Source organism: Mustela nivalis (assembly GCF_964662115.1).
Source record: "Mustela nivalis genome assembly, chromosome: 2".
In the NCBI taxonomy this organism is placed as follows: domain Eukaryota; kingdom Metazoa; phylum Chordata; class Mammalia; order Carnivora; family Mustelidae; genus Mustela; species Mustela nivalis.
In genome coordinates this window covers 95,272,546-95,286,215 of record NC_139021.1, presented here as the reverse complement: position 1 = coordinate 95,286,215, position 13,670 = coordinate 95,272,546, and the positions used below count along the sequence as shown (strand labels likewise).

General features: G+C 44.6%; 1 protein-coding gene across 1 annotated transcript in view; it reads right to left on the bottom strand.

The window, feature by feature from the left end:
• COG2 (component of oligomeric golgi complex 2) overlaps positions 1-13,670 on the bottom strand; it is a 53,190-nt gene that overhangs the window by 17,090 nt on the left and 22,430 nt on the right. Inside the window, exons 4-9 of the mRNA XM_082718900.1 lie at positions 12,972-13,052; positions 11,241-11,344; positions 8,796-8,904; positions 7,795-7,974; positions 6,045-6,169; positions 1,751-1,877 (exon numbers count right to left, since the gene is read on the bottom strand). Of these exons, the coding sequence (XP_082575026.1) occupies positions 1,751-1,877; positions 6,045-6,169; positions 7,795-7,974; positions 8,796-8,904; positions 11,241-11,344; positions 12,972-13,052 (726 nt within the window). The remainder of the gene's footprint in view (positions 1-1,750; positions 1,878-6,044; positions 6,170-7,794; positions 7,975-8,795; positions 8,905-11,240; positions 11,345-12,971; positions 13,053-13,670) is intronic.

The window sequence follows — 13,670 nt, the reverse complement described above, 5'->3', positions numbered from 1 at the left end:
CTCAAGAGATCGTCCTTCCCGGGTCCCGACTTGAAGATCCTATAATGCCCAAGTGGTCCGGTGACCGGCTCACGAGCTTACGTGACAAGCCCATCTGGAAACCCAGTGCTCTGCAAAGGACAGCTCTCATGTTCTCGGGTACCCCTAATCTAGCCCACTGGAACGAGACAAGACCAGAAATTAAGTGGTCTTGCTTTCACTGCTGCTCCAGAAGAAGCAGCAGGACAAGAATCAAACCAGGGGAGCAGTCCAGTCCTTTCTACAGACGGAACAGCATGAAAACAGATGGGGGAGGGAGGATGTGTGTGGGGGGGATTATGGGGAGGTCATACCACCGTGAAGAGCAACAGCTGAAACTCACCCAGCATTCACCACCTGTGTGTTGTGCTTAATGTACCACTTAATTTCGCCCACAAAACTAACCTACCAGTAACTACTGCTTGTACTTTAAGGACGACATTTCCTCTTCTGCTTAGGCTCCGAGAGAATTTACTCCCAGACGAAGCTAACAGAGAACATAGAACCGGGGTCAGCCAGCAGAGCAAAACCGCAGATGTGGTGAAATGCAGACTCCCTTGTGGGAACTCCAGGCCCCCAAGTGCCCAGGCTGTTAGGAGAATGTGTGTGGACCTTCCACGGACTTCTTAATTAAGATGGGCTCAATTCTGGCTCACCAAACCATTCACCTAAATTTGCTGAAGTCTGCGTTTAGGCCCGAATTACAGTGCCCTGAATACTACACGTTTTTAATTTCTTTCAGTTGGTTCTGAGCAACAGATCCCCTGAGTGTGAGTTCTAGGCATGTGGCATTGAGACAAAAGTATTATTTATCCTTTTGGGATAAAATGTATTCTACTTCTGCATAGGACAGGATGCTAAAGGAATACAAAGATGTTTCTTTCTTCACAAGAAGCATGTCACAGCAATGCGGAAAGCTGAAAGCATTTTTTGAGAGAAACTGACAGATGCTATGCTTGCTTGAAATATACCCACCAACATTAAGCACTGGTTTAGAATTCCAAAATCAAAGCGCTGTGAGAAAGTGTCATTTCCGAGCTGAAACATCTCCTGAGCCTAACATGATCCATACAATTCTCTAGAGTACAGCAAAATGTAAAAGGTCTTAAATGGTTCCTGCCTAAACCACTATTTCATTCTGCTTACAGTGTCTATTTTTGAAAGCCCTAATTTTCAAAATCACAAAAAAACACTGTCACACAATTTACTGAAAGTGACACCAAGTGATCATATTGTTCAACATACTGTTAACATCACACAATGAATCACGAGAATAGGTCAGTGGTATTTCTGGAATAATAACGCTCCAAATTTGTTGTCTTACCTGTTTTTGAAGTCCACCAGCTCCCCAGCTCACCACACTTACTGCCTGCCTCTCTACGCTTTAAGAATTAACAAGGATTTTACAATCCCATCGATACCTTTTGTTTTCCTCAAAAATTATACAGTACAGATCTGCAAACCTACTTTTTCATGGAAAACAATTGTGACGAGATTGGCTTTTAATGGTTTTTAGGATCTTTTTTAAAAAGTGAGAAAATAATAAACGCATCTAGTCACAACTGTGTTTAGACTGGATTTTACTAAACATTGTCAAATTAAAATACGTATTCCCCAAAGTATCAGGGACTATTACTTGGATGAAACGATTTTTTAGTACATGCTCACTCATGAGCTCAAATTTATTAAAAAAAAAAACACCACAGAACCAAGACTCTGCAGAAAAAGGTACCTCGTGAAATGCATCAGGATTCCCGGGATTAAAAAGAGAAGGCAATTTTTCTTCTAATCCTCGTACTATTTCTGGCCACACAGAGTTCACCAAAAAGTCATATCCAGGAACAGTATTGCCTTTTTCACTGTAGGACAAGAGCAAAATCTCAGTCAGATACACTGTGCTCTTCTATTTACAAAGGGCGAAATTCTGCTGTGCTGCTTTTACTAGAAGTTCCTCAGCCTAATACTTATTTTGACCTTTACGAACAACTCTCTTTGTCAATGGGCTGGTTTAGGGCCGACACTTCTATGTTACTCTTTGATCCCAGAATCACCTGGAAGCAGGTGTGTCCTCTGTGGCCTGACTCTTTTATCTATCACACAGGAGAGCAAGTTGGTATCAGACTGCCTTGGCACGATTCCTCCCCTAATTAGGTCACCGTATTTACACTCTACCTTGGATAAGAAGCAGTCTAATAACACAAGAAGAGTTATCTTCGCATTCAATCTTAATACCGCTAAGCTCCGAGGTGTTGTAAATGACACTAATTTACCAATTACTAACAGCTGTGCGAAGATGCCACCCTCTCTGAGGTCACCTTCAGTTCTACAGCTGTAGGACTGCTCCGTGTAAAATCTTGATCACAAATCCCGATACAGAACACCTATCACATTAATGTTTTTGTGTGTGTCCATACTTTATTTTGCATTTTTTAGCAAAAGGCTGGGCTCTGGATTTCAAGTTCTAGAATTCGATGAGAGGCAGAGGCAACACAGACATGAAGCATTCACTTGGGAGCCAGAGTGCCTGCGCTCAAATCGTGGGCCCTTTACTTTCTATGTTTTGTTGTCTTCATCTATAGATGGACATGACAGGATATTGGTCACAGGATCATCCTATGGGTTAACGTCTACCAAGCATTTAGGCTGGGGCCTGCGTACAGTAAATGCTATGTTAGCAATGGTTTCATACATAAGTAAATACGGCAGATTCGTTAAGTTTCTTCTGAATTTAAAGACAATAAATATTTGAGGCAAATACCACTGCGATGACCACCCGCTCCGACTGCTGTATACTGTGTGACATGCTGTACTTTTAAGAAAATTTTCTTGAACAATGGTCGGCAATACAGTACATGTTCTTCTTTAAGCAAAAGTGGGAGTTCTGTAGCTAAGCTGTGATAGCAAATTGGGATTTTACTATGCTGGCATTAAAAATCAACAGAAAATGCTTTCATAATCTTCCTGCATAGCAAAAATTATCAGGACACACAGGTTATAACGGAAGCTACGCTTCACTTCCAGAAAGGGATACCAAATAATCTTACTATAGTTTGGTATTGATAAATCACCGGTGGGTTGGAGGAGGGTTGGGAGGGGGAAAAAAAAAAAGGAGGGCTGGGGATGGCAAAAAAGAAAGAATAACATTAAGGGTTTTAAAACTACAGATGCACAGAGTATAAGCAACATTAAATAACAAGAGCTCCACATCCTCAAGGTAAATATCTACTTAAAGCCCCAAAGAGAAAATTTACATCCTCAAGATTAACAGCTGAAACAGATGGCAAATGAGGAAAGTGAATCCTTATTCCTCGGAAGATAAATCCCACATGCCGTCGGTGCTGCCAGGTTATAAAGGGCATGTGCAGACGAGACACATGGAACAAGTAAAGGGCGGACAAGGAAAGCGCTGAGCTGAGCGTGTGGAAACCTGGAGGCAGGAGCTAAGCAGGGGGTGGTCAGGGGCAGCACAATCAGGATGCTTGAGGCAAATGACGACCTACCGAGGTACAATTTAGATTCCTCAATGGGACACCTGGGTGGCTCAGTTAGTTAAGCCTCTGCCTTCGCTTGGGTCATGATATCGGGTCCTGGGACCAAGCCCTGCACTGGGCTCCCACTCAGGGAGGAGTCTGCTTCTTCCTCTTCCTCTACTCCTCCTGGGCTCATGTGTTCTCTCTCTCTCTCCCCTCCTCCCTCTTACATAAATAAGTAAATAAAATCTTTAAATAAAAAACCATAGATTCCCCAAATTTCTGAGGCTTCTCCGTGAATTCGGCCACACTGAAAATGGTGGGAGAACTTGCAAAGCTTTGAAACTTGATATTTCAGGACCAAGACTAGCCTTGTCAAATCTAATGACTGGCTGGCTGTTTCCTAACTGTGGCTTCTTTAGTTTTACATCATGACTTTCCGTCTTCTTCTTCTTTTTTAATTTTATTTGAGAGCAAGACAGCACAAGCCAGGGGTCAGGGCAGAGGGAAGAGGGAGCCAACATGGAGCTCAATCCTAGAACCCTGAGATCATGACCTGAGCAGAAAGGCAGAGCTCAACCGCCAACCACCCAGGTATCTCTACATCATGACTTCTAAATTCTTAATGTGAAATCCAAATCCAGCTAAATCTTCATGATTACTAACTGCAAGTGGCAAAACCAGGCTTTCTCTAAATTCATGTAGTGAAAACAGGGTATTTCAATGGTCAAGTGGCGTATTTATTACTCCAGGTTTTTCTTCCCACAGAACACAAATTCAAGACAAACTACATTGCTTGCTTACTTCCTAAAGATTAGGGACCTCCTTAGCCTACAGATTCATTCTTTCATTTTGCAGACACAGGGTAGTTTTAGCTTTAAGATGCTGTGCCAGGTGTGGGCAGGAAGGCGCGGGCAGCATGGAAGGGAGCACGTGCTAAGCCTATGGACATCAGTTCTCAACAGATTAAAATGGAATCCAGAGGATGTGCCTAATGCTGAACAACGGGATAAAAGATGGTCTCTTGAAAGAAGTGGTATCTCAGGCATGCTTGGGTGGCTCAGTTGGTTAAGCCTCTGCCTTTGGCTCAGGTCATGATCTCAGGGTCCTGGGATTGAGTCCCACATAGGGCTCCCCGCTCAGTGGGGAGCCTGCTTCTCTCTTTGCCTCCCCCTCTGCTTATGGTTTCTCTAATAAGTAAATAAATAAATAATCTAAAAAAAAAAGTTGTATTTGACTGGAGCTTCATGCGGAGGGACAGGTCAACAGAAAGACAAAGGGAATGAGACAGGAAGCAATGAGGGAAAACACGGAAGCGCACAGTACAGATAGATGTTCCTCAGCTTATGACGGCCTCGGCTCCTAATAAACCCATTGTTCAGCTGGAAATCTTTAGTTGAAAAAGCGACTGAACATCAGAGCTCAGCCCTGCCTGTGCTGAGAACACTTAGAGTATTGCACAGTTGGGCAAAATCCTCTAACACAAAGCCTATTTCACAATAAAGTGTCTGGTATCTCATGTAATTTACTGAACACTGCACTGAAAGCCAGAACAGGACGGTTCAAGTGTGTTGGTTGCTGACCCTCGTGATCACGTGGTTTGCCTGGGGGCTGTGCTCGCTGCCCCTGCCCAGCATTACAAAAGAGGACCCTATTGTAGATCGCCAGCCTGGGAAAAGATCCAAACTAAACACATATCACTTCTGCACTATTATAAAAAGTCAAAAAACCATAAACTGAACCAATGTGAAGTCAGAGATCTTCTGTACCAGGTGTGTTAGGGAAGGTCAAGTGCTCCTGTCTGGCCAGGAACCATAGTGGTATGGGGGAAAGTTCCACAGTAGGAAGTTCTACAGCAGAGAACCGCTAGGACTCAAGCACCAAGGGCCTCACAGGTTGCGCTAGGAAGACTGGATTGCTCCTCTGTGGGCGATGAGTTGCCACAAGTGACTCTGGAAGGCCGCAGAGCTCTGGGCAGGTGGGACAGCCGCGGGCCACAATGAAGAGGGATAGGCAAATGACTGAAGCTGGGAGCTGGGAGACCAGGTGGGGAGAGCCCGCTACCCTTGAACAAAAGGTGACAAAGGTCTGGACTGGGATGACGGAGATGGTGGAAGGTAATGGGATGTTCATGTAACAGAACTGGAAAGCCATGGAAATGAAATGAGAGAGGGAGGGAAAACTGAACATGACTTTAATCGCCATCAGTATAAAATGTGTTGAATTAAACTGAATTGGTATTTCTAGACAGATGATGACATCACAATAATGGAAAGAAACCAATTTTGATTTTGAACCTGGTTAAGGAGACAGTATAGACAAGAGAAAAGCAGAGGCTCTGGAGTCACACATATGTCACCGTCGAGATTCGCCCCCACTCTTCATTCCCTTCCCTGTAAACCCAGGCGAGGGACACTTGCTTCACAGCACTGGTAACAAATAGGGAAGCACACACGTTCCTGGATCAGACAGGACAGCCAGGGATCAGCGGCCTATGAGGAGGTGACAGGTGGCCACTAAACTGAGCTCAGGTGCATGCACAGCAGTTTACGTCACCTTGAGATGGCTCCTCCTGTGACCTCTCGAAGAAGGCAGCAGTGGTGAGGAACGAACTCCAGGAGCTTAGCATACATGATCTGCAGGCCGTCCGGATGAGACTCAACGATCTGCTCTACGATCACCTAGCAGAAGGAAGAGTGGTTTTAGTTGTTGTTGTTGTTGTTGTTTTTAAAGCACCTAAAAGAGAAGTATGAACTATACACTACAGAGAAAAGAATCAAGTAAACCTTAAAAATGCACTTCATCCTTCCTCCTCCCCACTCAACATGCTTTCTAAACAGGAGGTAAGTAACAGCGGCACGAAAATCTAGGTCCCAGGATTTGGGAACACTGTTCCAACCCCAGGGGACAGAGAGGCTGGGGGACAGAGACTGGCCTGAAGCTAAAACATCACACACACTCATCTGCTTCCCTTCTGAGCTTAAAAGCGAAATACTGTATCTCTGGACAATAGCTCTGTACCATCTTCACCCTGGCCTTGTCCTCTACCATCTCCAGAACAGGGAAAGGGCTGAGACAGAAAGCGATGGAAGAAAACACATCTTATTTTGCTTTAGTATTTTATTTTTTGTGGTGAGGCTGAGTTGCAGGAGGTGAATGACAAGCATACAAACTTAAAGTACAAACATGGCCACAGTTCATTTAACAACACGGAAACGTAAAGTGCTTCCCTAATTTAGCATATTAGATTCAGTTCAACGAAAAGGGCATAATTAAATAAAATATTTTCACTTATTGACAAAGAATAACATGATCTTTTTCACCCCCACAGAGAGGGCTATGAACTATAATAGGATACATACAAAGAACTGACAGATCATTTATTTTTAGTAGTCCTAATGAAGCTGAGAAGATTAATGAAATAAATCCTTTAATTTTATTTCTATCAATGGGATACTGTCCTATTTTAAAACTGGAAGCCTTTCATCCTGAAGTCATGGTGGGTAGCTTTATACTTACTGGACAGAAAGAACACTCACACTGGCAGGTGACCGGAAGAAAGCCCTCAAACGCTGAGATTGGCTTCATGACTTCTGTCAGCCTGAACTAGATGAAACCAATGCTCTCTAAGTGGGAAACTGCTGATTGCTGGTGGCCTCACATGGTGCAGCCCGTGCTCCGGCCGCTCAGAGGCAGGATACACTGACTCCCTGTATTTAACTGTATCCACATAGGTCAAGGACACTGGGTAACCAAGTTCCGGACTTAAGGTGCTACCCCGCTAACTCGCCCATAAAAGCCCTTTATCTTTGAATATTCCCTCCCTCCCACCTTCCTGGCCTCGCAAACTCTCCCATGGTCTTCAAGACTTAGGCCACATCAATTCTGCAAAGACGCCTCCCCTCACGGACTTTCCCTGCGCACAGAGCTGTCTTCCAGCTCCTCCAGCGGGCACGGGTGCCTTGGTGGGGTCACGCTTTTCGGCAACTTCATTAACGTATAACTTACGGAAATTGAAATTGACCCGAAAATGTTCTGATCCGTACCTTCTTCCTAGGCAAGTCCTTCATCCCTACTAAATTAAGATGATCCCTGAGCTATGGCATTACTGGAAGAGACCAGAGTACATGCTTTATTCCTGCCATGCTGATGGGCACCAACCGGGACCAACCCTTTCTTACAACCAGAAGAGCAGTAACTAGGAGTATCTTCAAGGAAGAGCCCTGAGCTCTCTCACACCCAGTCAAGAATCGAAGCCAGAGTAGATGTTCTGTGTTTGCAGAATGAGGTGCATGGGGGCACAAACCTCATCCATGTACGGTTTCACCAGTACTTGACCGACCAATGCCTCTGCGTCCCGTGTCTTGTCAATTGTAGCGTAAGTCCGTAGGCAGTGCCTTATGATGTCCACATTGGAAGTCTGAAGCCCTTCTAGCAGCAGGCCTTCCAGGGACTGCTGCAGCATGGCTGTAATGCCGGCTATACGCTGCAAGAACAGAGAGACCAGGAAAGAAGGTCCAGGCACAACAGTTTCTAAAAACTCAAAAATATATGTATAATTTATATACATATGTGTTATATATATAAAGCAAGCCTCTAATTCTACCAGAATATATGTAAGATTAAAACCCCAATATTTCCTAGAGAATAACAATGAATCTCTTCTCCCCATGATTTCTTTCTTTCTTTCTTTTTGTTTTTTTTTTTTTTTAAAGATTTTTATTTATTTATTTGTCGAGAGAGAGCACAAGCACACAAGGAGGCACAGGCAGAGAGAGAAGCAGGCTTCCTGCCAAGGAAGGAGCCCAAGGTGGGACATGATCCCAGGACCCTGGGATCATGACCTAAGCCAGAGGCAGTGGCTTAACCGACTGAGCCACCGAGGCGTCCCCTCCCTATGATTTCTTTGAAAGTAAGTTGGCTTCATCAAAGGGAAGTTTAGACAATTACTGAACGACAAAAAGTTATTTGCCTCTTAAGCTACGGAGTTAGTTGGACAAGCGTGCATTTAAACCTGGTCAAAGGCTTTGGATAAATGAACTCTGACTACATCATATGATGTGTCAAGTTACATGAAATTCAGAATTCATTTTACTCGCATAGTTTGGAGACTACACTCGTGTCTTTACACAAAATCTATCTAGTGTGACACAATGGAAGCAGGGTCCCAAGCAGCAGACACTGAAAGAAAAAATTCAAAGCTAGCTTCAAAATCATGTAGCAATTATCAGGGAGCAATGCTAGGTCAAACCAAAATCATCCAGGAAATTCGCAAACAGCAAATTGAAAATCGAAACCAACACTTACTGGTCTTACTTTGTCCAGAAGAGGCATGCCTTTGCTCTGAACAGCATGAAACTGTAACTGGTTAAATTCTGTGGCAATTCTCTCCAAAATCTGTCCAGTCCAGAGAGGGCTAGTAGAGACAATTAGAGAAGTGTAATTCCCAAAGTTAATTTCTGAGCGACCACATCATCTGGTCAGCAATGCCGACTTTGGCGCCCCTTGTGCTCTTTCTTCCCAGTGTGTTCCCAGCCACAATCCGCCCCCCCCACCGCCTCCCATGCCTTACAGCGCTCAGGCACCTGCACGCCACCAATTTTCAGGACAAACTGTGCAGCAGGCCCCAGGTGTGGGGGGTGAGGAGCGGAGATGTCGTAGAAGCCACCGACGCAGCCTGGCCCGGGGCCACAGGGCCCAGGCAAGGGGATGGAGCTATTTTAGGTCAGTGTGGGTACAACTGCGTGTTTCCACTACGTTCCTCGGGCTCTCCCATTCGTGCCCTTCTTCTCCCTTCTTCTCCCATTCTCTAACCCCCTCCTCTCTCTTGCCCTGTCCTACCGTTCATACCCGAATCCCCCTCTTCTTCTCTGCCTGCCTCATTCTCCCTCCCCACTACCTCCCCAGTACTGACTAATGCTATCTCCCCAATCAGCTAAAACTGACCGCCTAGCAGCAACCTGGGAAATCCCTCAGAGCAGCGGACTCCAAGTTTACATTTACCCAACGGTAGAAAGAGCAAGCTCGGTGCTCTGGGAGCTGGTGAGAAATCACTCACAGTGCATCTGCCATCAAGTGGACTGGATACACTTCCCTCCTGCCCCCCCCCCCCCCATTAGAAAGCGTCAACCCCATTCAAAAGGAAGCCGAACAGTGAAAGAAAAAAAAAAAACACAACAAAGGCCCCAAAGCCCCTGCTGGGCTCTATGAGGCATCCCACATCTGAGGATGGGCAGTCAGGTAGTGAGGAAACACACTGTAAGGAAACCCAAAATGTCTGGAGACCCGCCGTGGTGTGCCCAGTCCCGGAGCATCAGAACTAATGTGGAGGGAAGGCAAGTGCTCGGCAAGACCAATGCTGCAGAAGCCTAATCCCAACCTCTACTGACTGATCCCATGTGCATTTCCTATTTATCCTTATCTCGGCGTTTCTGGGCCTGGCGAGCAGGATGGATTTACCGTGCGCCAACGCTGCTCTGGCTTTCCTGACTCTAGAGCTCAGAGCTGCTCTTCTCAAGAAAAAAAGTCCTCCAATGTAATGCTGAGCAAGAAAGCGCACAATGTCTGTTTATCAAGGACAGCGTTGCAAAGGGACAGGATTGTAGACATAGAGCTCACTGAGGTGTTTCTATCCGAGGAGCACAGCGGCAACGGCAAAGACAGGAAGAACACTGGAGGGCCAGCTCCCCAGGGGCTGAACGTGGACGTGGCTGGAGGGGCTGCAGGTGCTGCCGAGGGCCGCAGCGAAGCGGAGCCGCTGGAGACACATGGGCCACAGAAGGGCCGCACACCTAGTGTCTGCTAAGTGCGGATGAATGGGGGCAGAAGCATGAGTGCAACGGGCTAGAGACACAAGCACAGTGGGGGCTGACCACTTAGTTGAACGCCTTGATGTGAAAGGGGTCAGAGACCCTGGACCAGAGAATCACTTCCTTTGGGATGTGTCCGTTCTTAATCTCTATCATGAGACATGTGGAGCATATGGTCTCTCAAGTTCCTTCCAAAATCTAAAACCTTAATTCCTAAAATTTAGAAACCTAACTCCGCCTGCAGGAGGAAGGACTGTTAGCCTCACAGGACAGAGCACGCAGGGCACCAGGTGACCTTGATGCGGGCAGCCCAGCTGGTATGTGCAGGACCACTGCACTACTGTGCGTCTTACGGTGCTGACAGGACCTAACTACTCATTTTCTGAGTCACTCATTCACCCTGGCTGATTGAAAATTCACACTAGGAAGGGAACAAGACAATCACAGTATAACAAAGAGAGCCATCATCTTTTTTCTACTTCATAAGCTTTTTATTTCCTGTTTGTAAATTTCAACTGGATGTGTCCTATACTGTTTCATAATAATATAATGCTGGTGCAAAATACATCAATGGTAATACTCTGGGCATGTCTAGGGAAAAAAATGAGATGGAAAAAAAACAAGATGAATGGTAGGTATGCCTTAAAGATCAACAGGATTTTGCTAGTACTCAGGGAAGGTGATTCCAAATATAAAACTTTTCCACTGAAAGCATACTGACGTGTTGGAACTGTGGTCTCTAACCAAAGGGTTTATAGGAACGTGTTATAGACTTCACCATTTCATGCTCTCCACTTTCCTGGAGCTACATTCAAAAACACTAAGCCACAAACCTGGATTTTTTCTTGTTCAGAAATGAATTCTAAATAAGCCCTCCCCGCCTAATTAGGCTGGATGTGAAGTATTAATTTATGTGCTACTTAGTTTTAAAAAAAATGCTTACCTGCTTGCTTCTAGTGCAGAGGTTTCTTTAGAACTTTGTGAATTTAAGATTTTTTCAATTTTTTCAACTGATCGAATAACTTGTATAAGCCTCAACACACACATCTATAAAAATAAAAATTAAGCAAACAAAAAAAGTCACCATCTTTACTTTTAATCATCTTTATTTCCCATGCTAAATGCAAGAAAATATAAGACCAAAAGGCAACTTCAAATATATAGGACATGCTATATTTTGAATATTTCTATGAAACACAGAATTGTCAAGAATGCAAATCTTAGTTCTAGAATAAGCATACTTCAATATTCTATTGCAAGTTTATAGAAAACAAAAACAAAAACAAAAACCCTAGACTTTGCTTTCTCATATTCTATACTCTTATTTCTTCTTTTCCCCATCCTGAATCTTTCTATGGGCTTTTCTTTCCTATTTTTTAAAAAAAGATTTGTTTATTTGAGAGAGAAAGAGAGAGACTGCATGTGTGCGTACAGGGGAGGGGCAGAGGGAGAGAGAGAATCTCGAGCAACATCCTGCTGAGCACAGAGCTCAATGCGGGGCTCAATCTCATGACCCTGAGATCATGACCTGAGCCAAAATCAAAAGTCGGACGTTTAACCAACTGAGCCACCAGGCGCCCCTCCATTTGTTTTCTTATGGCCCTTTCTTTATTCATGTTTTGACTTTGGCTTCCAATCATACTGACCCTCTCAGTTTACATGTGCATATACCTATATGCCCAAGCGCCAATTCATTAAAGACCTTTTATACTACAAATGTTATCAAAGGGGTTGAGGGACATTATGAAAACTCTCATCCTTAAAGAACAAAAAAATACAAAGTCATCCATTCAATAAATAGTTACTGAACACCCCTGGGAGCTTGACATTCGTCCTGACGGGGGTCGGTGGGGAGGGGGACACAAGAAAATAAGGCAAGAAAAACACCCTGCTCTCAGAAAGCTTACTGTTTTGTCTGGAAGCGCACGACAAGCATTCTTTGGACAAAAGCTGTGAGGAGATCTAGAGGCGAATTAAACAGAAGGTCCCTCAAACAGGCTTCTCCCCACTGAGATTTTAACAAATATGCTAATAATACACATAGAAAACATTGTACAGAGCAGCAGGCGAGAGTCAGAAGCCCAGACTCCCAATGCCCGCTGTGCCCCTACATCGTTATGATCATGAATGACATCGGGGACACTTGAAACTGGAGACAACACTAAGGGGTGCACTCCCGGGGTGAGCCCTCGGATGTACGGAGCCGTTGCCTGTCTCGTACACCTGAAAGTAAGCCAACACTGCATGCTAAATACTGGGAATCGAAAAAATTATAGTGAACACTAGAACATAAAGAATGCAGAATCAAAAAATAACAACAAACCTGCGGCAGAATCCTGAGTTTGCTTTGGAAAGCCCACTTCTCCCCTAGTCTCTAATATAGGCCTATTTTCTTTATAGGGCCGCTGACAATTTTTTACAGTCGTTAACTGTCAAGCGCTGCACCGACAACAGTTATCACTGTTTCTTGTTCTGGAAAAAGTAGGTGATCTTGAGATCGTGTGGGTACCTCTAAAATTCAGTCTCATTATTTCAAGTAGATAACATGACATAATGTGTAAAGTGCACATGCATGAGAGCTTTGAAAAAAAGCTGAATAGTGCTGACAAGTATGTGGGGATAAGAGGAGAGGGCTTCAACTGGCATGCAGCATAAGAAATCTACTGGAGGGTACCTTTTTCTTCCTTATGTCCTCTTGTTTACACATTCGTTCATCTACTGCCCGAATTCCTTCACTGACAGATGACCTGAGACTCTTTAAAAGAATACGAAAGAAAACGTATTACAGACATTGTTTTGTCACGTTATCAAGTTCCTACATCTCATTCAATTCCACAGAACTTAATACCTGCGCACCAGTACTATGCAGATATTGACAAAAACATGATATACCAGACACAGTTACTCTTGAGGGGACTCATGATCTGGGGGCATAATGACACGAAGGCAGGGTCGCATGGCCAGAAGAAGAATGACACATATACAGTGAAAGTTATGGGGATGAGGGGGCTTAGAATGGAGAACAGATAATATGAAGCAAAGTACAGGACAGTCTGGAAATGCGACGGGGCTTGAATCGGACTCTGAAAGCCATGTGTACACAGCTGCCGAGGTGGGGAGGGGATGGGGAGCAGATGTTAGTGCAGACACACTCAGGGTCAGGGTCAGACAGGCACACAGCCGTGTGCACTGCAGGCTTCCTTCTGGAGAGCAGCAGAAATAGGAAGGGAGGGCCAACTTCACTGAGATGAGGTCTTTAGATTCTGCACATTTTGGAGAACGAGAGAATGTCAAAGCACTGATGCATGATGATGAAATGTGGGTATGGAAATACCAGGAATCAAGAATGAAGAACAGAAGACCAGAAAAAGGC